Here is a 17,906-nt window from a genome sequence, read left to right on the forward strand (position 1 = left end):
TCAAGGAAGAATCTATGCTTTACAACAAGATTGAATATGAGCAGTTTGCAAAAATATTTCAGTCACTTAAAGCTAACAAGAACTAGTCAGCAAGCTGTAGCTTCAGTGTTTATAGCTATAAGAACTATACACATACCAGCAGTCTTCCACAGCTCTGGATATGTCCCAGGGCTATAGAGATGTACACAAACATTACAATATAGCTTATCAACACAGTGCCAATATCGCTGTTGCTTTCACGATTGATTTCATCTTCAATACTCCGTTCCGCAGAAAATGATATAGTTAAGTTTGGATTATCATAGTTCTTCAAAAAGTTAATAAACCTAGAAAAAAAAAATCAGTCACACCTTAAAGGATAAAACATCTTGTATTAGAAAGACTTGGAATTCAGCTAATTCCAAAGGCAAATTTAAGTCTTCTGTGTGGTACAGGAGTGCACTGTGGCCAACAGTACCTTGAGAGACATTCCTCATTTTTAACAGGGGTGCTGACTACACTATCCCTAGAACTCTACTTCAGGCACTAGAAATACACTATGCTGAAATACTTTCCATGTTCTTTCCTGAGTTTGAGGACAATCAGATATCCTCCATAAGCACAAACTATTTCAAAGCATAAGTATAGTTTTCTTCAAGACCACAACTAAAAGTACACATATTTCATATGACTGCAGCTTGCTAACAGTACTTGAACAATTTGCTAGCCCTTATTTCAGTTCCCATAACTGAAGAGAGGTGCCTGTGACACAAGCAGACACTAGTTGTACTTAGTCTCATTTTCTAGCGCAGTATGTTTTTATCCAAACTGTTCGCTAGAGTCAACATCAGGCCTTCAAGATGCCGAAGATGATGAAAGCTTTAGATTCTTATCTGGAAGACTCTCATAAAAATTACTGTTTAAGAATTACAGGTTAATGCTAGACCATTCAATTGGTAATGGTTCAGTATACTGAAGAGTCTACCGATATAATTTTAGCCAAAGTGAAACAAATCAAATCCTTTCTAAAGTTACTTCTTATCTGCAAGTACTACTGGACTAGATGGTCACCAAGAAGACTAGAACCTCTCTTCTCAAAACAAATGAAGTATGGCAGATAAAGTGAAAGTCTTATGGCCAGTACAGTCTGTCCTTAACGTGTTTTGTTGCTTCTCATTTTGTCTCTGTAGATATACTGAGAAACTGTCAGTGCAGTACAGGTGCTTTTTGTGTATCAACATGTAAAGGTTGCTCTAAGTAATGCATGCATTTCAGAAACCTACTTACTCTTTTTCCCATGCCAAAGCTTTCATTAGCTTTCTTGAGTCATTGTAGTAGTTGTTGACAGGAAAAGTAATAACAAGAGCTGTAGCATTATTATAATTCTCATCTATAGAATAGGGAAAAAAATTCAGGCATTACAAAACAGAGCTTACATTCCAGTATAGGCAGGTACAATTAAGTTTAAAATTAGCATTTTCCAAAGCAATCCCATCCCCACAACTCCATTAAATGCAGTCTGGCTAGCAACATCAAGTCCTCAAAAAACACTACCGAAGTAAGAACAGACATTACTGAAATAAGAATGGAAGTTGATAAGCACTGCAGATCACATTCAAGAGTAACCATTCATTATTTACCATGTTGCTGGCACCCCAGCATTAAGTTGTTGTATGGTTATTATATAACAAGTCCTTATGACACCCATCTAGTGAGATAACAGGATGTGTTTTCTTAAACATGCTGCCTCTTGCATACTTAGGTTTTACCCAAAGCAAGTACCAAAGCCTAGTTTAATCAAGTGCTTCCCTTCAAAGGTTGATTAAGTACATTTAAGTTTGATATCTATGAAGTTATGTTTAATTGGATAAACTGCTTCAACAAAATTCTGGCTTCAGAATAATTATGAAAGGGTTTCCTTAGTGATCATCTTAAATCTATTTTTAACTGCTTTGTCAGATCAGTGACAAAACTGACTCAAAAACAATACACATGTGTATCCCAGCATGTCACCTTGAGATACTTCATATCTTTATCCAGTCTCCAAAAACTAAGGATCCTTCTGAAGTCCCAAAACAGACTGAGCACTTGTGTACTCGGCAACAAGTATGTTCCAGTAACAGACCATTCTAGAAGTACCAAATGCAAGCAGCCTGCCTCCAATCTCAGCACTGATCCAATGAAAAGTTAAAATATCCTTACTTACTGAAATTTTAACAAAACTCCAGTTTCTCTGAAGTGCATTAAAGTGTGTTGAATGAGAATGTACCTTTAGTGCCAAAGGCAGCACACAAATATGTACTTTCGAGACAAACTGAACACTGTTTTGCTACCTACCATCGTATCCTCCCAACACCAGCCATGGAAATACAGGTCCACCAAATGTTCCTAAGCAGGGATCATGAAGCAAGCTTGTGTCATTCAGTGATGCTGGAGCCCTAAAGAGATCATCAGCAATAACTGTTAGCTTCTGCTTGACAACTAAGGTACAGCACTACAGGACAAAAGAGTAAAAAGCTGTTGTGTTAGCACTAACTATCAAGGGAGAAATGAGATAAGACAGCTACTGATACATTGCCCTTGTGCTATATTTGCTTTAAATTTATATACAATTTTCATGGTGTTTTCTTTATAGCTTCTAAGACAAGGAGTGGATTCTACCCAACTGAACTATAAACTGAAGTGAAAGCTTCAAAACTGTCTTCTGTATCAGAAGTCTACTTCTCAGAAGTACATGTATAAGGTAAAACATGTTTAAGGTAAAACAAAGCCAGCATCTGCACCAAACCATGCTTAACCCAGAGCCAGGTTAAAATGCAACTCCTGCTGAAGTACTAAGACAAAGAAACAGAAGCAATCTATACTCATCTGCAGTTCCACATTGCGAGTTTAAAAAGGGGTACAAGAAGGTTCAAGGGGGCAGTGAGAACTAGCTAGTTTTGTTTGCCAGCAAGACAAAGACCTAGTTGGCCTACAGTTAGAAAACCATGTAATCGTACTGCTTACCGAACACAGTATAAGAAGTGAGTGTGGTAGTCAGCATAGACAAAGAACTCGTCCCCAATCGTGTGATCTAGAACAGAATGACTGTTCTGAAAGTAGTTGAGTACGCTCAGTATCGTGCAGTTGTTGTTGTAAGGAGCAAGAGGAGCCAGGCAAATGTCTTTCAGCATTACAGTCTCGTTGTCAAAAGTTGCAGTTATGTTGACAATTGCATTCTGTAAGTCCAGCACCTTCAAAAGAACACCAAACAACAGTTGAAGAGCAGCAAAAGAAAGCATTTCCCTTGCAAGACAGGACTTAAGTGCATGCTACATTCCTGTAACTTTCCAAAGGCAGGGGAACACATCAGTAGAAGCATATGACTAAATCTCATTATTTCTGTGTTCATGCTAAGAATACTTACTGGGACTTTGCTTGCAAGTCTACCTCTAACAGAAGGTGTCAAAAGACAAGGTTTTCAGCAAAGAGCCTTTATAGCTAGACTAGGATTTTTAATACGAGTATCTAGTGATTGTTTTGATAGACACATGGCATTAGAGATGGAAGTCAAATCCATATGCTTACATCCATTAGGTAGGTTTAGGTCGTTGCTCTTGGGAAGTCCCAATTACCTGGTGGAGAATCTGTTTGGTAAGTGGAGGCCCAAAAGGTACATCTGCTCCCGATGGGTAAGGTGAATAGGTGTCTGGATGACTGTTTGGTGCTTGAATAATAAGTTGTTCAGTACGAAAGAAAGGCCCAAAGTGTGTGTCAAAGTACTCCTTCTCCTTGCGAGCTTGGCTGCTTGGAGCTGACCACAGATCTACAGGGTTTGTAGTTGCTTTAACGTACATGAAGCCTGAGCAGCACATTGCGATGAAGACCACAGAGAAGAGGATAACAGGACGTGGATTTCTGACACAGAAAGCACCCCATGATGTGAATGTCATCCTTAAGCCATTCTCAAACCTTTCACCAAGCCTTTCACCACAGGTAACTTTCCCTGTAACAGTAAGTATTTGAGAAGTTAGTTACACAGCATTTTCTTGAAGTCCACTAGGAAAGGTAAGTTGTATTCTAGCTCTGTTTGTAGTAAGCACCAGAAACTATGTTTACACTGACAGTCAGACCCAGAGACCAATCCTTGATTGAGTTAAAGGGGGACAGAAACCAGCTTGTACCTAACATTGCCCCTTCTAATGCAAAATTGTCTTTGGCTGCAGTAGGTATCACCAATAAATGCAGGAAGCATCTAAGAGATACATAAAGTGTTAAAATGCTGCTGCACAAATTAAACTACATCCTTTCATGGCGTGCTTTGAAGGGATACATGGATGGATCAGAACATGATCACATTTATTTTAGCATCATGTTGTCCTCTTTGCTCCCAGCTACAAAACACTCCAGAACTTCCTATTAGCATAGGTAGACCCATAAACCGCAACCAGGGCTTTCAGCATTTAGCAAAATAGGGTTATGTACTACTTTAAAAGAGAGATACTGGCCAAAAGACCGAAGCAAAGCCCTGTATGAATTAACCCCTATTATGGATTATAACCTTGAATGAATTACATGGCCTAACCAAAAAAATTCCAAAGCCCGTCCATGGGAAGGGGATACGCTTAAGCTGAGTTAATAAATCTATTACTTGTATCCAAGACATACCATTGTCACTATGGGAATTCACAGGAAAGGTTACATTGCTGTCAATTGGTGTGTACTCTGAAACAAAGTGCCGCCTCCTACAAGACAAGAAAAGCTATGTTATGTTGCTCCCCCAAAAAGGTTCTTTTAGTATTTGTACAGTAAGAATAGAGACCAATGCTAGTAATAAATTTGATCTTTGACTCCTCCAGAAGCTATAGGCACAATATTCCCCCTACACCTATCCACTCAAGAAACTTCATGATCCTTTGATACAACTTAGTCACGTCAGCTGTCTTAATAACCTTTTCCAGTTTGGATCAAGTACACATTCTTTATGCATATTTAGAAGATGAGTAGCACCAACAGCACAGAAAATCTCTTTAAACTGATCATAACTTAGAGTGATAATATTTTGCAAGAGATACTTGACTTTATCAAACTACTTGAGTTATACCTACTTAGCCTGAAGAAACAAGAAAGTGAGGAAAAAGCAAAGGAAGGTACTTTGCTCCTGTCCTGAAGACAGGCAAGTTATAGCACAGAACACTTATGATAGACCTATATTGCTTATACTTATTCCTCATACCCAGAGGAGTAGATAAGTTAAACAGTCTCCTCATGGTAATCTAATCAGACCTCCAATTATGGCAGGATGTTTTAGGCTATGAACCAGACATCTCAAACAACCTTACCATTTCATGTAATTTACTGCATACATTGCCTGGCAAGATAACGCTACCAAGCATGTCATAAAAGTTTGTTGTAACCACTGGTTTTTTTCCACAGATCTAATTCTTGTTAAACACCAATTTCACATTCCTTGTCATAACTGAATAATATTAAAGCTGCACTGAGAAGTACCATCATACTTAAGTATGTTAGATAGTGGAAGTCTCTGGAAAATGCTATTAAGAAATATTAATAGGTTTCCAATGCTCTGGATTGCTAGTGCTCACACCAAAGCATTTACAGCTACAGTTACTTGTGCACTTCACTAGCGAGTATCACATAGCACAGAGAAGCAGGCTTGCTGCTCCTTACTTTACAAAATGCTATAAATACTGGAAGCTCAGATTTTGTTCAGGTTTTTCCCCCCCAAAAAAACCAGGAGACTAAGGAAAAGTATCTATTATTTAATTTGCAATAGGGTAGTAATAGTTTGTTACAAGTACTGGTCTGCAGAAACTGTTATGATTGCATGTGGCTGTCAATACCAGATCTTGCTCTCTCACTGATCCTGAATTGAGTTCCTACAATCCCATTATTTTAAAGTCAAGCTTTTAATGATTCTTTCCCCGTCAGCCACATCTCCTGACAAAGTGTGGAGTGTTATATATACAACAAAGTGTTTAACAACAGTCAAAAGTAATGCAGGCTTTAATGAAACACTGCATGTGATCAACAGGCTTCTCCATCGCTGGCATTTTCCAGCGCATTCCAATTACAACCTAAGGAACAAGTGATTTGAGGAAGAGAACAGGATTGCTTTTTTACTTAGTCATATGGCTTATCCAAGATATTAGTTTATTAATGTACTGACCTAGTCTTAAGCATTGTGAAACCCCATAGCTTCCAGAGGAGTTTGACTTTGGAGTATGAAGGCAGTGCTCTGGTATCTTAATGCATACAGTCCAAGAACAGACACAGTTGAAATGAGATTTTACTCTTTAGGTGTCAATCAGATGAAGGCTAAGTGTCAATGAGCAGATATGCACTTCCCCAGACTTCTGCATACTCTCAAGTTCTTGCTTATGAAAGCCATAGATTTGTGTATTTGATCTTGTAGGTAGGGATGCTATGAGAGTTGTGCAACAACTGAACAGACTTCTGTACTCACTTTCTACCACATGCTTTTGGGTGTTAGAACTCTCCCTGTAAGTATAAGCATCTGCCACAAAACATGACTTTTGGCTAGGTGAAGCAGTAACATAAGCATTCTGTCCTGGGCAAAGGAAGTTTCAGGGAAAAGGGAAGTGACTTTCAGAGCTGAGCATTTTGAATGCTTTACCTGTAACACCAGACTCCAAAAACCAGTGCAAAAAATACTAGCAGAAATCCCATGTAGGAGATCCACATGATGACATACACAGCATCCAAACCAAACAGAAGCCAAGGAGGAGGCAATGGAGGAGGTTGAGGTTTTGGACCACAAACAATTGAACAGTCCTGACAGCTGCATGGTCCTGTCGAATCATCCATAGACTCATTACAGCCTTTGGTAGCATTGTTCATAGGATTCATTCCATGGACAGGAATATCTGTGACAAATCACAAGTTACAGAGCCAGTTTACCACCACATAAAAATTCAGACCTTCACAACACAAGGTTCCCAGCTAAATTAGTTAACCCTTTATATGAAAGCCCCTAGCCTCTATATAGAGTAGCTTTTCTTGGTCTTAGAGTTAAAGAAGTCACTGCTTTTCCATAGCAAAGGTAGGTGGGTCATAGGTACTGACTATTTACAGTTGTCTACTAACTAAATGACTTATGTTTTAGAACACTGCAGTCAGTCAAACTATAAATCGTATACTTCTATCACCCCAGCAATGATTTGTCATCGCCTTCATCTGTTCAGATTGTGAAGTGTGTAACAATTTCCTTACAAATAAATCCCAAAGGATCAGGGTACTGCCCTAGTTCCCCAAGGAATACAAGCTATCCAGTTGCCTAAGCTCAGTCCATTCCTCAATGAGTTTGAGATCTATACAGCAAGAAGCTGCATACAAAGCAAGCACAAAGTATGACTTCCAAGCAGAAAACTTAAAAGAGGTAATCAGTTTATCTTACATTGCTTTGAAAGCCTCTGACTGCAGACATGCATTGCTGGGCAGCTGTTTAACAAATCAGTATACTAGCGATAGCACACAGCCTTTGACAGATGCCTCAAAGGCAAGGACTATACAGTTTCTTACCTGAAAAGATAGGAATAATGCTGAAAGGAGTTTGCCCATTGTCTTTACTAAACATGTACTCAATCCAGTTGGTTGCATTGCAGTCCTTGACGTCCTTCCCACACAGCAGCCCCAGTGCTTTAACATTACTTGATGGAGCCTCCACATCTTTGCAGGCATTATACATTGCTAAGGAGAGTACATGAAGACAGAAGAATCATTAAACCAACGTTATTATTAAGTGAGCATTCCAAGTATTTCCAATAATTAAAGACTCACCAAGTTCTAAGAATGTTTATAGCTTTCAAGAGAAAACATCTTCAGATAGGGAAATACTGCTTTCAGATTTATTTATAGTATTCAAGGTTGCAAGGCTTTGTTACAGCTGTCTTACTCTGATTAGGCCAACTGAATCTGCACTACACTAGAGCCTACTTTACTGTTCCTACCGAGAGAGGTCAGTACTTTATATTAAGTTATTTGCAAGGAAAGTTCTGACAAATATTTAAAGTACTTTTGACCTGTAGGCCATATATGACTTTCAAGTGCCTCCTAACTCGATTAAAGGTTACCACACAAAGCATACCAAGAAAGCTTGCTATAATACCAAAATACAACTCAAATTTGTTTGTTCTTAGAAAAAAACCTTTGGATTTGACAAAGGACTAAGATAGTCCATTTCAAGAGGAGCAAGTGCCTCTTACAAGAGCCACCGTAGCGCACTGTGTTAATCTTTACTGTCATACTTGCCAGATAGTTTCAATATCAGGTAGGTTTGGACATTCAGTATTTGGCAAAAACTTTTTTCCAAAGTTAAAGTCATCAGGGTTACCAGATATTACCAGCTACTAACCATTTGTATAGGTGTCCAGTCTCGGCTGAGTCTTCAGAAACACTTAACAAGTGTCAGTGTAATGTCTCCTACCCAGGCAAAAGTTAGTGTTCCAGCAGTTTCAAGGGAGACCTACTGGTATCTATTTGATGCCTCAAACTTTAAGAGGCAGCTAAAAAGATGTTACCCCCTCCCAATTATTCCTGAGAAAGCCTTGGTCTTGTTACCTTGACAAAAGCCTAGATAAATTAACACACTGTTTACTCACCATTTGCAAAGCGTTCTCCAATAAAGTACTGCAGCTCTGTAATGCTACTTTTGTTCTCTTTTAAAACTGGGTCATAATAAGGTATGGTACTTGTAACATTCAAAAAGTCAGACTGATTTGGACTGCAACTCAGTTCACAGAAGAGGTTTATCAAGTTGTAAAAACACGATGGGCATCTGGGTAGAAAAGCCAATGAACAACCACCACATTAAGAGGTAAATGCAAGGCATTTCTGATTTGACCTACACAGCAACTGTAAGTATTTTGCTCAGAGTAACAAACCAAAATATTTAAATTCTGCAAATTTTTAATTAGTAATACAACATTAATTGGTGCTTAAAATTGCTTAATACTCATCAGTAGCATCAACATTAATCACTATCAAAACTGCCTACCTCAAATAGCAGATATAAACAGAATTTGATGGAAAACTTAACTGCTGCTAACAGGAAGAATTCTGTTAGAATAAGACTGAACAGTACTTTATGTCACTTTTCTGAAGTCTTCACTGCAAATGAAGTAGCTTAACACAAACTAAGGTAACGTTTATTCTACTAACCAACTCAATTCAAACTGCAAGTAGTTGTTCCATGAAATTAAAGCCCTGTGATATGGATGAGGAGGTCTCTCCAAGAGCTTGCTTCAACAAGCCTTTAAATGAAATTACCATCTTGTCTACAGTCTACTTGAACAGAAGAGTCTTAATGTGCTTTCTTACTATGTTAGAAAGCTCTAGTTGCATTGCCATTTATAAGCATACCTGGAAAGAAACTGCAGAGGCAGCTGCAAGTTGTTTTTCAAAGTCTGAAGCTGATGAACATCACAGCAAGTGCTGACATTGCCAAAGAATAAACCAGGACAGAGTTCCTTAAATAAAAACACTATTGAGATCAGTGGGGAGGGGGAGGAAAAGCACGTTTAAGACTTCAGAACTCATTATAGTTAGGGTTTCCGCTTCAGCATATTTCAGAATACAGTAACTGTTGCTGTGGGAGATGCATAGAAAAGAGAAAAAAAAAAATCACTCTAGCCAAAGATTCATTAGAGAATGGGGAGAAGAATCACTTCTTCTATTCAAGGCATCACTTCCTTTTAAAAAGCTCCTTCAGATGATCTTTAGTCACCAGGGTCTATATATAGAATGATAATGGTATTTGAGAGTCTATTAGTAAGAGGACATGTTTACCCAAGTTGCAAGTACTCCCGCAGCTTATCCTCTAGTGTACCTTCCGGACAGTATCAGATTTTAAAGTCTCAGAAGGCAAGCCACTAACCACAGAACCACTGATTACCTGGAAAAGCTATTTCATGTTCAGTTTATAAAAGATACAAATGCATCTAATAGAAGTATAACTGATTGTGACATGCAAGAACTGTACATTAAGTCTTCAGAAACAGTACAAAACATTAGTTAGCTCACCTACATGTGTAAGTCACTCCTGCCACCAGCCAAATCTTTGCTTAACTCCATAGCTATTTCACACTTTAAACCTTTGAACTATCTGCTGGAAGACAAATCTGGCAATATCATCCTATATTTTGCATCAAATCCACAGACCCTATTTTGACTTGGGTTTTGTTTACATTGACAGCTAAAGCCCTGGTAAGGAAACATGGTCTCACAATAGGCACAGCTAAGGAAACTGAACTTTGTCTAAATTTACCCATTTGAACGAGTGTCAGTTGCTGCCTTCTTATTTAAGGAAGATACCAGGAATGATCATTTGATGGAAAAAACTGTTCCATCTTGTCCTTTAAGAGATCACAAGAGCATACTGAAGAATGCATCAGAGTTTGGAAAACTCCTAAAAAACTGGACTGACCAAAGAGTGCTCAAACCAGCGAGGAAAATACGCAGGAAAGTGAACCAAACCTGTATATAAAGTTGTGTTTGTGAAAGCTTGTAATTGCACATGTTGGAGACTTCTCATATTTCTGAACAAAAACTGAGGTATATTACCTTCACACAGCTGGGCTACAAGCTATGCCTAAGAAATTGGAGATAGCATCTTTACTTTCTCATCAAGTTAGGATGAGAATGCTTAAGGTCATAGTGCAGGTCCAACAGAACCCAATACAGAACTCTTAAGTGTAGGAGAATTAGGGTTTTTTTGTTTGTTTGTTTGTTTTTTAAATCAGACTTCCAAAATAAGCTCACCTGCATTAAGTCATAGCCATCCTCTGGTAGTGCTATTGGTGGTCCATCGTAGGCACAGTTGTATCTCTTGTCTCCAGAAGCAACTCCACATTCCCCATACCAGACACACGATTGTGGAAGTACCTAATCAATATAAGATAACTGATTAACTGTGAGAAATAGCTGCCAAATTCCTCAGCTATAGTACAGTTTGCATGTTATCATTCCAGAAGTCATTTAGAATCCAGATTAGATAAATTGCTGCTAATTTAAATACCAGCATGGACTACATAGAACACCCATTAACAAAAGCATGTGTTTTTAACACTATGGACATCACCACTTATCTCCTGCTCTGCTCCCCACCCTTCCTTGCTCAGTCTGGAAACAGGAAGTATACTTGGTCTTAACTATAGACAGTGCAAGAGTTACTTAAGAAAAACCTAAATCAATACTTGAAAAGTATCTCCAAATATAAGATGACATAAAAAACAACTTGTTCATGCAAAACAATGCATACAATTAGTGGATTAAACTGTCACTTCAGAGTACGTGGAAGGAAGTGTATCACTTATACTTCAGTTCCTCCTGCCACCTCTTAATCCTTCTTGCAAACTCAGTCACTTACAGAGACAGACTGAGGAAACAGCAGCATAAAAAGGTTCTGAAGCAGAAGTTCACAGCTTTGCACCCACCATAGAGCATCACGTATTGTCACAGTCTCAAAGGATGCTCTCTATCACCACCTTCAAGCCTAAGCACGCAACATTTAAATGGACTTAGAGTGCTAAGGAAAAATAAAAAAGCTTCCAGTCTCATTTTAAAGATGTTTTGATTTAAAGGACTATTAAAAAAAATCAGAAATCTATTCTTTATTAGGTGCATGAAATAAAGGAAATTTAAAAAGGCAGCTTGCAAGCCTTGTATTTTTGTTCAGTGGCACTGACACTGAAACATCTGAAATGCTAAACCAAAATATTTATTCTTGAAATTAAAACATTTAATGCAATAACAAGTTATTTACAGCAAAATCTTTAAGACAGCTCCAAGGTTTTCCTATGCACCTGGGCTGCAAGCAGAAAACAGACTGCACAAACATTTATATATTTCTGCCAGCTCTGATCAGAAGTTTGCATGGTAAGGTTAGAGAGATAACTGACCTATTTTTATCTCCCGAACAACCTTGACCAAGCATTTGTAGAAACACCATATGCTTACACTGCAAGGACAGACTGCTATGCTTTGTGCTTGACCATGAATAATGCTGTTTACTGACCAGAGAGGCCCCTGAAAGGCTGTATTCATAATACCCAAGAGCTACCCAGAATTACAATGCCTCCACAACATCCATTTTTGTTCTGAACAACACTGACAGCTCTTCAGAAAGTGCATCAGTAATTTACTTTTATTATTATTTTTTTAATCAGGGACAATAACCACCATCAATTTCCCTGACCCTGTTACAACTGTTTTCCCTTTAACTTAACCTAGGTAACATGGCCCGATTCAAAGTTACTTACTATAAGCCAGGCCCAAAAGTCAGTTTAAGTACCACTCATCCAAATCTGGAACCAGCTACTAAGTATCACCATATTCTTACACACAGGTTAGAAGGCACTTCTTAAGGCTACACTTGTAAACACTTGTTTAACACCAGCACGTGCCAAAAAGTTAAATTCCCATAACTTGGAGACTATGTACAGAAATCACACTGTAAATCTGTTTATGCATCTGATTTAAGTAATCGACACTTTGATGCAAGTTTAGAAGTCACCATCTTCACTTCTGCTTCCTCACACCTGTATCTCAATTTTAACAGCAAACAACTCAGCAGTGAGGAAAAAGGTGGTTTAGTGTTTGTACGTACCAGTGTCAGAACTGAATTAATCATCTCTTCAAGCAGCAGCACAGATTCACTGCTGTTCTTGCAAGAGGGCAAAGAATTTTGAGCTGCTGACTAATGTCCATGAGAACAGAATTAGGAATTTCTTCAGTATCAGGCTGGCTTCTATGTTTAGTCTAGAGAGGTTTGTAATCATACTTTCTAGGAACAATTTCTAAAAAAAAAAACCCCAACCACTTTCTATGCTTCATTAAGTCTCATTATGTAACAGTTGTTAGTTTTTAAATCCCGCAGAACTATCAACCTACTCTTTTCAGAAAGACTTAGCTTCTTTGAAAGCAGAAAGTGAGGTGAAACTTGTAATGCAGTTACCAGTTACAGAAAACTTATCAGAGCACTTCTTACACAGAAAAAGTTAAAATAAATTTCAGCTACCACAGCAAGTTGACTGATAGTTCTATTGTTTTAAAAACATTCTGTATTTCAAGGTAACGCTTCCTTGGTTATAACTACAGACAAAATAAAATATAAGCTGTATTATGCCTATACATTTACCTACAAGACTTTCTGCCACTGTTTTCAGGACAGAACATAAAGCAGCTTGCACATGACACTTTATCATGCACTAAAAAAATATGCAGCTAAACACACATGAAAATAAAGCAAGGTGGGTTGTTTTGGCCTAGTGTTAGCTTACACCTGTAATCTGAATACGGACTTCAGAACCCTATTACTGAAGTTCCACATCAATAAAGCCTACAATGGAAAAAAAATAACATGTTCATGTTGTTCAAGCTTTTGGCCTTATTAGAAAAGCTGATCAGGTCAGTTACTTTTAACTACTAGAAGAACACTTAGACTTAGAACTGCAAGTTTGAATACTCTATTTCAGTATTAAGACAAAGAATTCAACTTCAAAGATAAACTAAAATTAAATATTTACACCATCACCTAGCAGGATCTCACAAATAAAAGTCTGAATTTGTTCCCTGAACGGGCAAGCTTTGGTGACCCTTGATTCACAGAGGTTGAACCAAGTCAGTAAGCCTAAAAAACAACCAAATCATTCCAAGTCAGGAGCCCAAAGTCACCAAGGTAGCTCTCGGACATTAACAAGTCAGTAGTATGCTCATCACTGAGTCAGCCAAAAAATAGGGGAGAGGGCTGGTCTCCTAGGGTATGCAGGGATACCACAAGTAACTGAGTAACTCTATTACCACTGATAAGATACAGCTGGAAGTTCGTCCCCAAAAAAACCCTCTAGTAAAAGCTAGGGTAAGTTACAGAGTAAGACAAGTACTTTGCTCTTTCTATTCTTTCAGAGGAACATTCCTATACTGGCAGGAAGAGATAGGGATGAGTAGGTGCGGTCGTAAATAAGTCATGGTTAACAAAGTTACTGCTTGCAGAGTCAGACTTTCAAGTCACTTAAGATTTGGATGAGCAATCACCTTTCTTAAATGGTTAAAAGCCCTCCTAGCCCCAAAATTAACTGAGAAATGCCATGTTGAACCCAACTGCCTTTTAAACAAGGCAAAACACTCCATAAGGCTAACACAGGACTGGTTTTGGTTTTGTTTTTTTAAAGACTACATTACTAAGTGCTCCATATTTTAAATCTGGACTTTCTGAGGTACTTTACCTCAGAAAGCAATAGCAACACAACCTTAGATTAAGGGTGTTCCCTTGTGCCCCCAGCACAGCTTAGAAACCATCTGGCAGTACACTAACACTAGCCTTCAGCACATCCCCAGAGTTCAGAAAAGTCTATTCCTACTTCTGGTATCTATGTATTCTGTTTGAAGAGGGATTTCACCTCAGGTGAGAGCTCCAGGAGCCCAAATAAAGAACTTACACACCAGCAAGTATGCACATTTCATGACTATTAGCATTCTACAAAGGCTCTGTTACAGCTTTCTGGTTCCCAGGCATTATCACTTGTTTGTAATAAAACTAGTGTTCCAACAGATCATAAACACATTTACTTCAGCCCAAGTTTCTTTAACTGCACATTGAAAGAAATCAATAATCTTTAATGCTTCCAGCAACATTAGCCATCACTAACAACAAATATGTAGCTGCTAAGCACACAAATAACAATGGTCATGCTGTATACAGAAACAGCAACTATTTGTAGTCTTGCAAATACCAGATGACAAGTGCACATTGTTTAGCTCTCCAAATCAAGATGACTAATGTATGGAAAAGGCAGCAGCATCAGATACAGCTGTTTCTCCTGCCTTCATCTAGGATGGTACATCTGGGATCCAGGAAACAAGATACTTCCCCTCCACTCTTAAAATCTAGTCCACATCACACTTAATAGCTGTTAGAGCCCACAAGGTTGAGGAATGAGTTTTAGGGAAACACAATACCACTTTACTCTTAAGAAATGGCAAGACTGGTTTGTGGAAACAGGTGACCAGGTCAAGCTTTCGGATCTGCCCCAGAAGTTGCACGTTACCTCACAATCCTCACTATGAAAGGGGGAAGTTCAAGGACTAAAGAAAACTTTAGAGGTTTAATTCTCACTCTTACTTTGTCTCTTTCAGTAACTTGTTCAGAGGCAGCCAATTGAGAAACAAGTTTTGTCTGCCAAGCTCCTCTTGTACTTTGCTCATAGGTAAGGGACTGTTCCTTTTCAAACAGAAAAATCATTAGTTACTCCTGCACAAGCAAAGCAAGCCTCAGTTCTGGAGTTATCCAAGCACACTTCACTTGACTTAGGAAAGTCACGGCCAAGCAGGAAGAGAAAGCTGCAATAATGGTAATAGTTCAGCATTTGTGGGAGCAAGCTGGTGTTAGCCGACAATGATTTACTGGGAAAAGACACACTTACTGATGCAGAAAGCAGCTGTCTGCAACTAAGGCCATGAGCACCAAAATACCGCTGATGCCCTGCTGGGGAATTGTAATAATACTGTACAACACTCAGACTGACTTTTTCACTGCCCAGCAAAGTCCAATTCAGTTCTACCAGTCATTCTCTTCAGTCATCTCTCCCTTTCTAAGAGGGCTTCCTCACTTTCCATCCAGAAAGACTATGAACAAGTCACTCCTGATTTTCCAGGAAGTAACTTAAGTAGTTACTGTCTTGCTCTGGAGCTACCCTGCCATCCCTGCCAAGCAAGTTGCTCCACACAGGCATTTCAGAACTTCGTGCCCAAGGTCAGATGACACTGCACCACAGGCTGCTTGGTGAGTTTGAGACAGAGCAGCACCTGCCACTAACATCTTCCCACAGGATTTCAGAAACTCAAATATATCCTACAGCTTGGGATCCCACTCACTGATAGGAAACCTGTGTTCAACCTTGCTTAGCCATTAATTTGTCAGCCTGTGTTTTTGTATAATTATACAAGGATCAGCTGAAACAGCTGCCATTAAGCACACAGTATGCCATCCAGTAGTACATGAGGATGTTCTTGTTCTCTTATGAAGAGTTTCAAGACTTCATCCCCCTGTAAGTCCACATTCAGAAACAAGACTAAAGGAACCAAAATTTTCAATGTAGTTCTTAGATCTTACTTATGGGTAGTTAACTATCATCAACTAGCTGGCACAAGTCTTGTACCATGCACTTCAGAGTAAGACACATCCTATATGGGCTGAACACTTCAAGTGCATTGTGAAAGTGCACGTAATGGAAGGACTGCAAACTGAAATGCCGCTCGAGTCCACTGACATCTTTAAAAAGAAGAAAACACAACATATGGCACTTTGGCTTATACACACCACAACCAAAAGCATGAAAACATTACACTACCAGTATGCTTGAGGGAGAGAACAGGCTCACATTCTCAATGCTTCTCTTCTGCAAGCATCTAATACTATATAGGCTCAGCCTAACTGAAGGACCAGCTTCTCTTTGAAGGATTATCAAGGTCCACTTTGTGGAGTGTTAGGTTGTAAATAAGAGTTAATAGCAAAACAAAATTAAAACTTTGCTTTCTTACATTACAAAACTGAAACCTGTATGGCTAAAGCAATTTTGTAGTGTTTACTACTTATGGACCACAAAGCCACATCCTCAACAGGAATCCTCTAAGTCTCAGGGAAACTTGTTTCAAGCTTCTTCAGCTCAGTATCTTTCTGTTACCTAAAGGAAAGCATCTTGTCATTGCCCTACCAGCCTACAACACACCTCATTATGACAGGATGGTACCTCCCTCCAAAAACACTACATGAAGGAGTGCTGGTGAGGTGTGAAGCCTGGGGATCATGAGTCATTACTTAACAATCAGCTTCTCCCGTGGTAGGAGAAGAATTAATTTCTCATCTACTGTTCAAGCTCTTTAAAGGTTGTTTGAAGAGGACAAGAGAGCAGGAGAACCTCAGCACATACAGAGGATTACAAACTTACAAGTTTAAAAAGTGTTAAGCATAAAACTTGACCCAGAAAGTATGTGTCCAAGATGATTAGAGAGGAAAAAAAAAACCCAGCACTAAGGCTTAGAAGACACTCCTTATTCTTCCAGATGAATGTAGAGTATCTCACTCCTATCTCAGGCTACAACATAAACAAAACACGACTAAGAAGAGAGGAGGGAAGGTTTTACTCTATTTTTCCCCGAAGTATCAAGAAATCCAACTTATTCTAGTCTTTAAATTTAAGAAAACACATAGTCTTAATATTGCCACACCAATACATAGCAAATCTTACTACACACAGCCCTTCGGGGAGCTATCACCTAGCATAAGAAACAGCCTGAAGCAAACCAGAGCAGACACCGAGGACATATGCAAGCCTCTGCATTACTCTATTTTTCCCCGAAGTATCAAGAAATCCAACTTATTCTAGTCTTTAAATTTAAGAAAACACATAGTCTTAATATTGCCACACCAATACATAGCAAATCTTACTACACACAGCCCTTCGGGGAGCTATCACCTAGCATAAGAAACAGCCTGAAGCAAACCAGAGCAGACACCGAGGACATATGCAAGCCTCTGCACTGAGGCCACTCACATGCACAGGGCATTGCATAACCAGGGCACTCCACAGGAACGCGGCATCCCGGGCAGCTGCTGCCGTATGCAATCGCAGGCGACCGGGACTAGCCACAAGTTGAAGTTTGCTACGCCCGCTTTGGCGCCGCAGGTGTTCCCAGCCGGGCCTGCTGTGTCACCGGGCCGTCCCGCCCGGCACCGAGTCGGGGAGTGAGGGAGAGCTCCACCGTGGACAAGGAGGGGACACCCTGGCCTGACGGGTCAGCCGCCTCCCTCAGCCCGTTTCCCCGCCCGGGAGAGCCCCAGCTTCAGGCAGCGCAGAACGCCACTACGGCTCCCCTCGTCCTAAAGCAATACCCGGGGAGCGATCCCGCTC

At 39.4% G+C, this 17,906-nt stretch overlaps 1 protein-coding gene across 1 annotated transcript in view; it reads right to left on the reverse strand.

Annotated features, from left to right (window-relative positions):
- The window catches only part of NPC1 (Niemann-Pick disease, type C1), a 27,863-nt gene that overhangs the window by 9,766 nt on the left and 191 nt on the right, over window positions 1-17,906 (reverse strand). The window contains exons 2-12 of the mRNA XM_010188197.1: window positions 10,759-10,881; window positions 9,361-9,467; window positions 8,601-8,776; window positions 7,522-7,689; window positions 6,617-6,866; window positions 4,627-4,703; window positions 3,594-3,964; window positions 2,986-3,212; window positions 2,317-2,417; window positions 1,267-1,369; window positions 137-326 (exon numbers count right to left, since the gene is read on the reverse strand). Of these exons, the coding sequence (XP_010186499.1) occupies window positions 137-326; window positions 1,267-1,369; window positions 2,317-2,417; window positions 2,986-3,212; window positions 3,594-3,964; window positions 4,627-4,703; window positions 6,617-6,866; window positions 7,522-7,689; window positions 8,601-8,776; window positions 9,361-9,467; window positions 10,759-10,881 (1,893 nt within the window). The remainder of the gene's footprint in view (window positions 1-136; window positions 327-1,266; window positions 1,370-2,316; window positions 2,418-2,985; window positions 3,213-3,593; window positions 3,965-4,626; window positions 4,704-6,616; window positions 6,867-7,521; window positions 7,690-8,600; window positions 8,777-9,360; window positions 9,468-10,758; window positions 10,882-17,906) is intronic.

This window comes from Mesitornis unicolor, unplaced genomic scaffold (assembly GCF_000695765.1).
Source record: "Mesitornis unicolor isolate BGI_N332 unplaced genomic scaffold, ASM69576v1 scaffold7737, whole genome shotgun sequence".
In the NCBI taxonomy this organism is placed as follows: Eukaryota; Metazoa; Chordata; class Aves; order Mesitornithiformes; family Mesitornithidae; genus Mesitornis; species Mesitornis unicolor.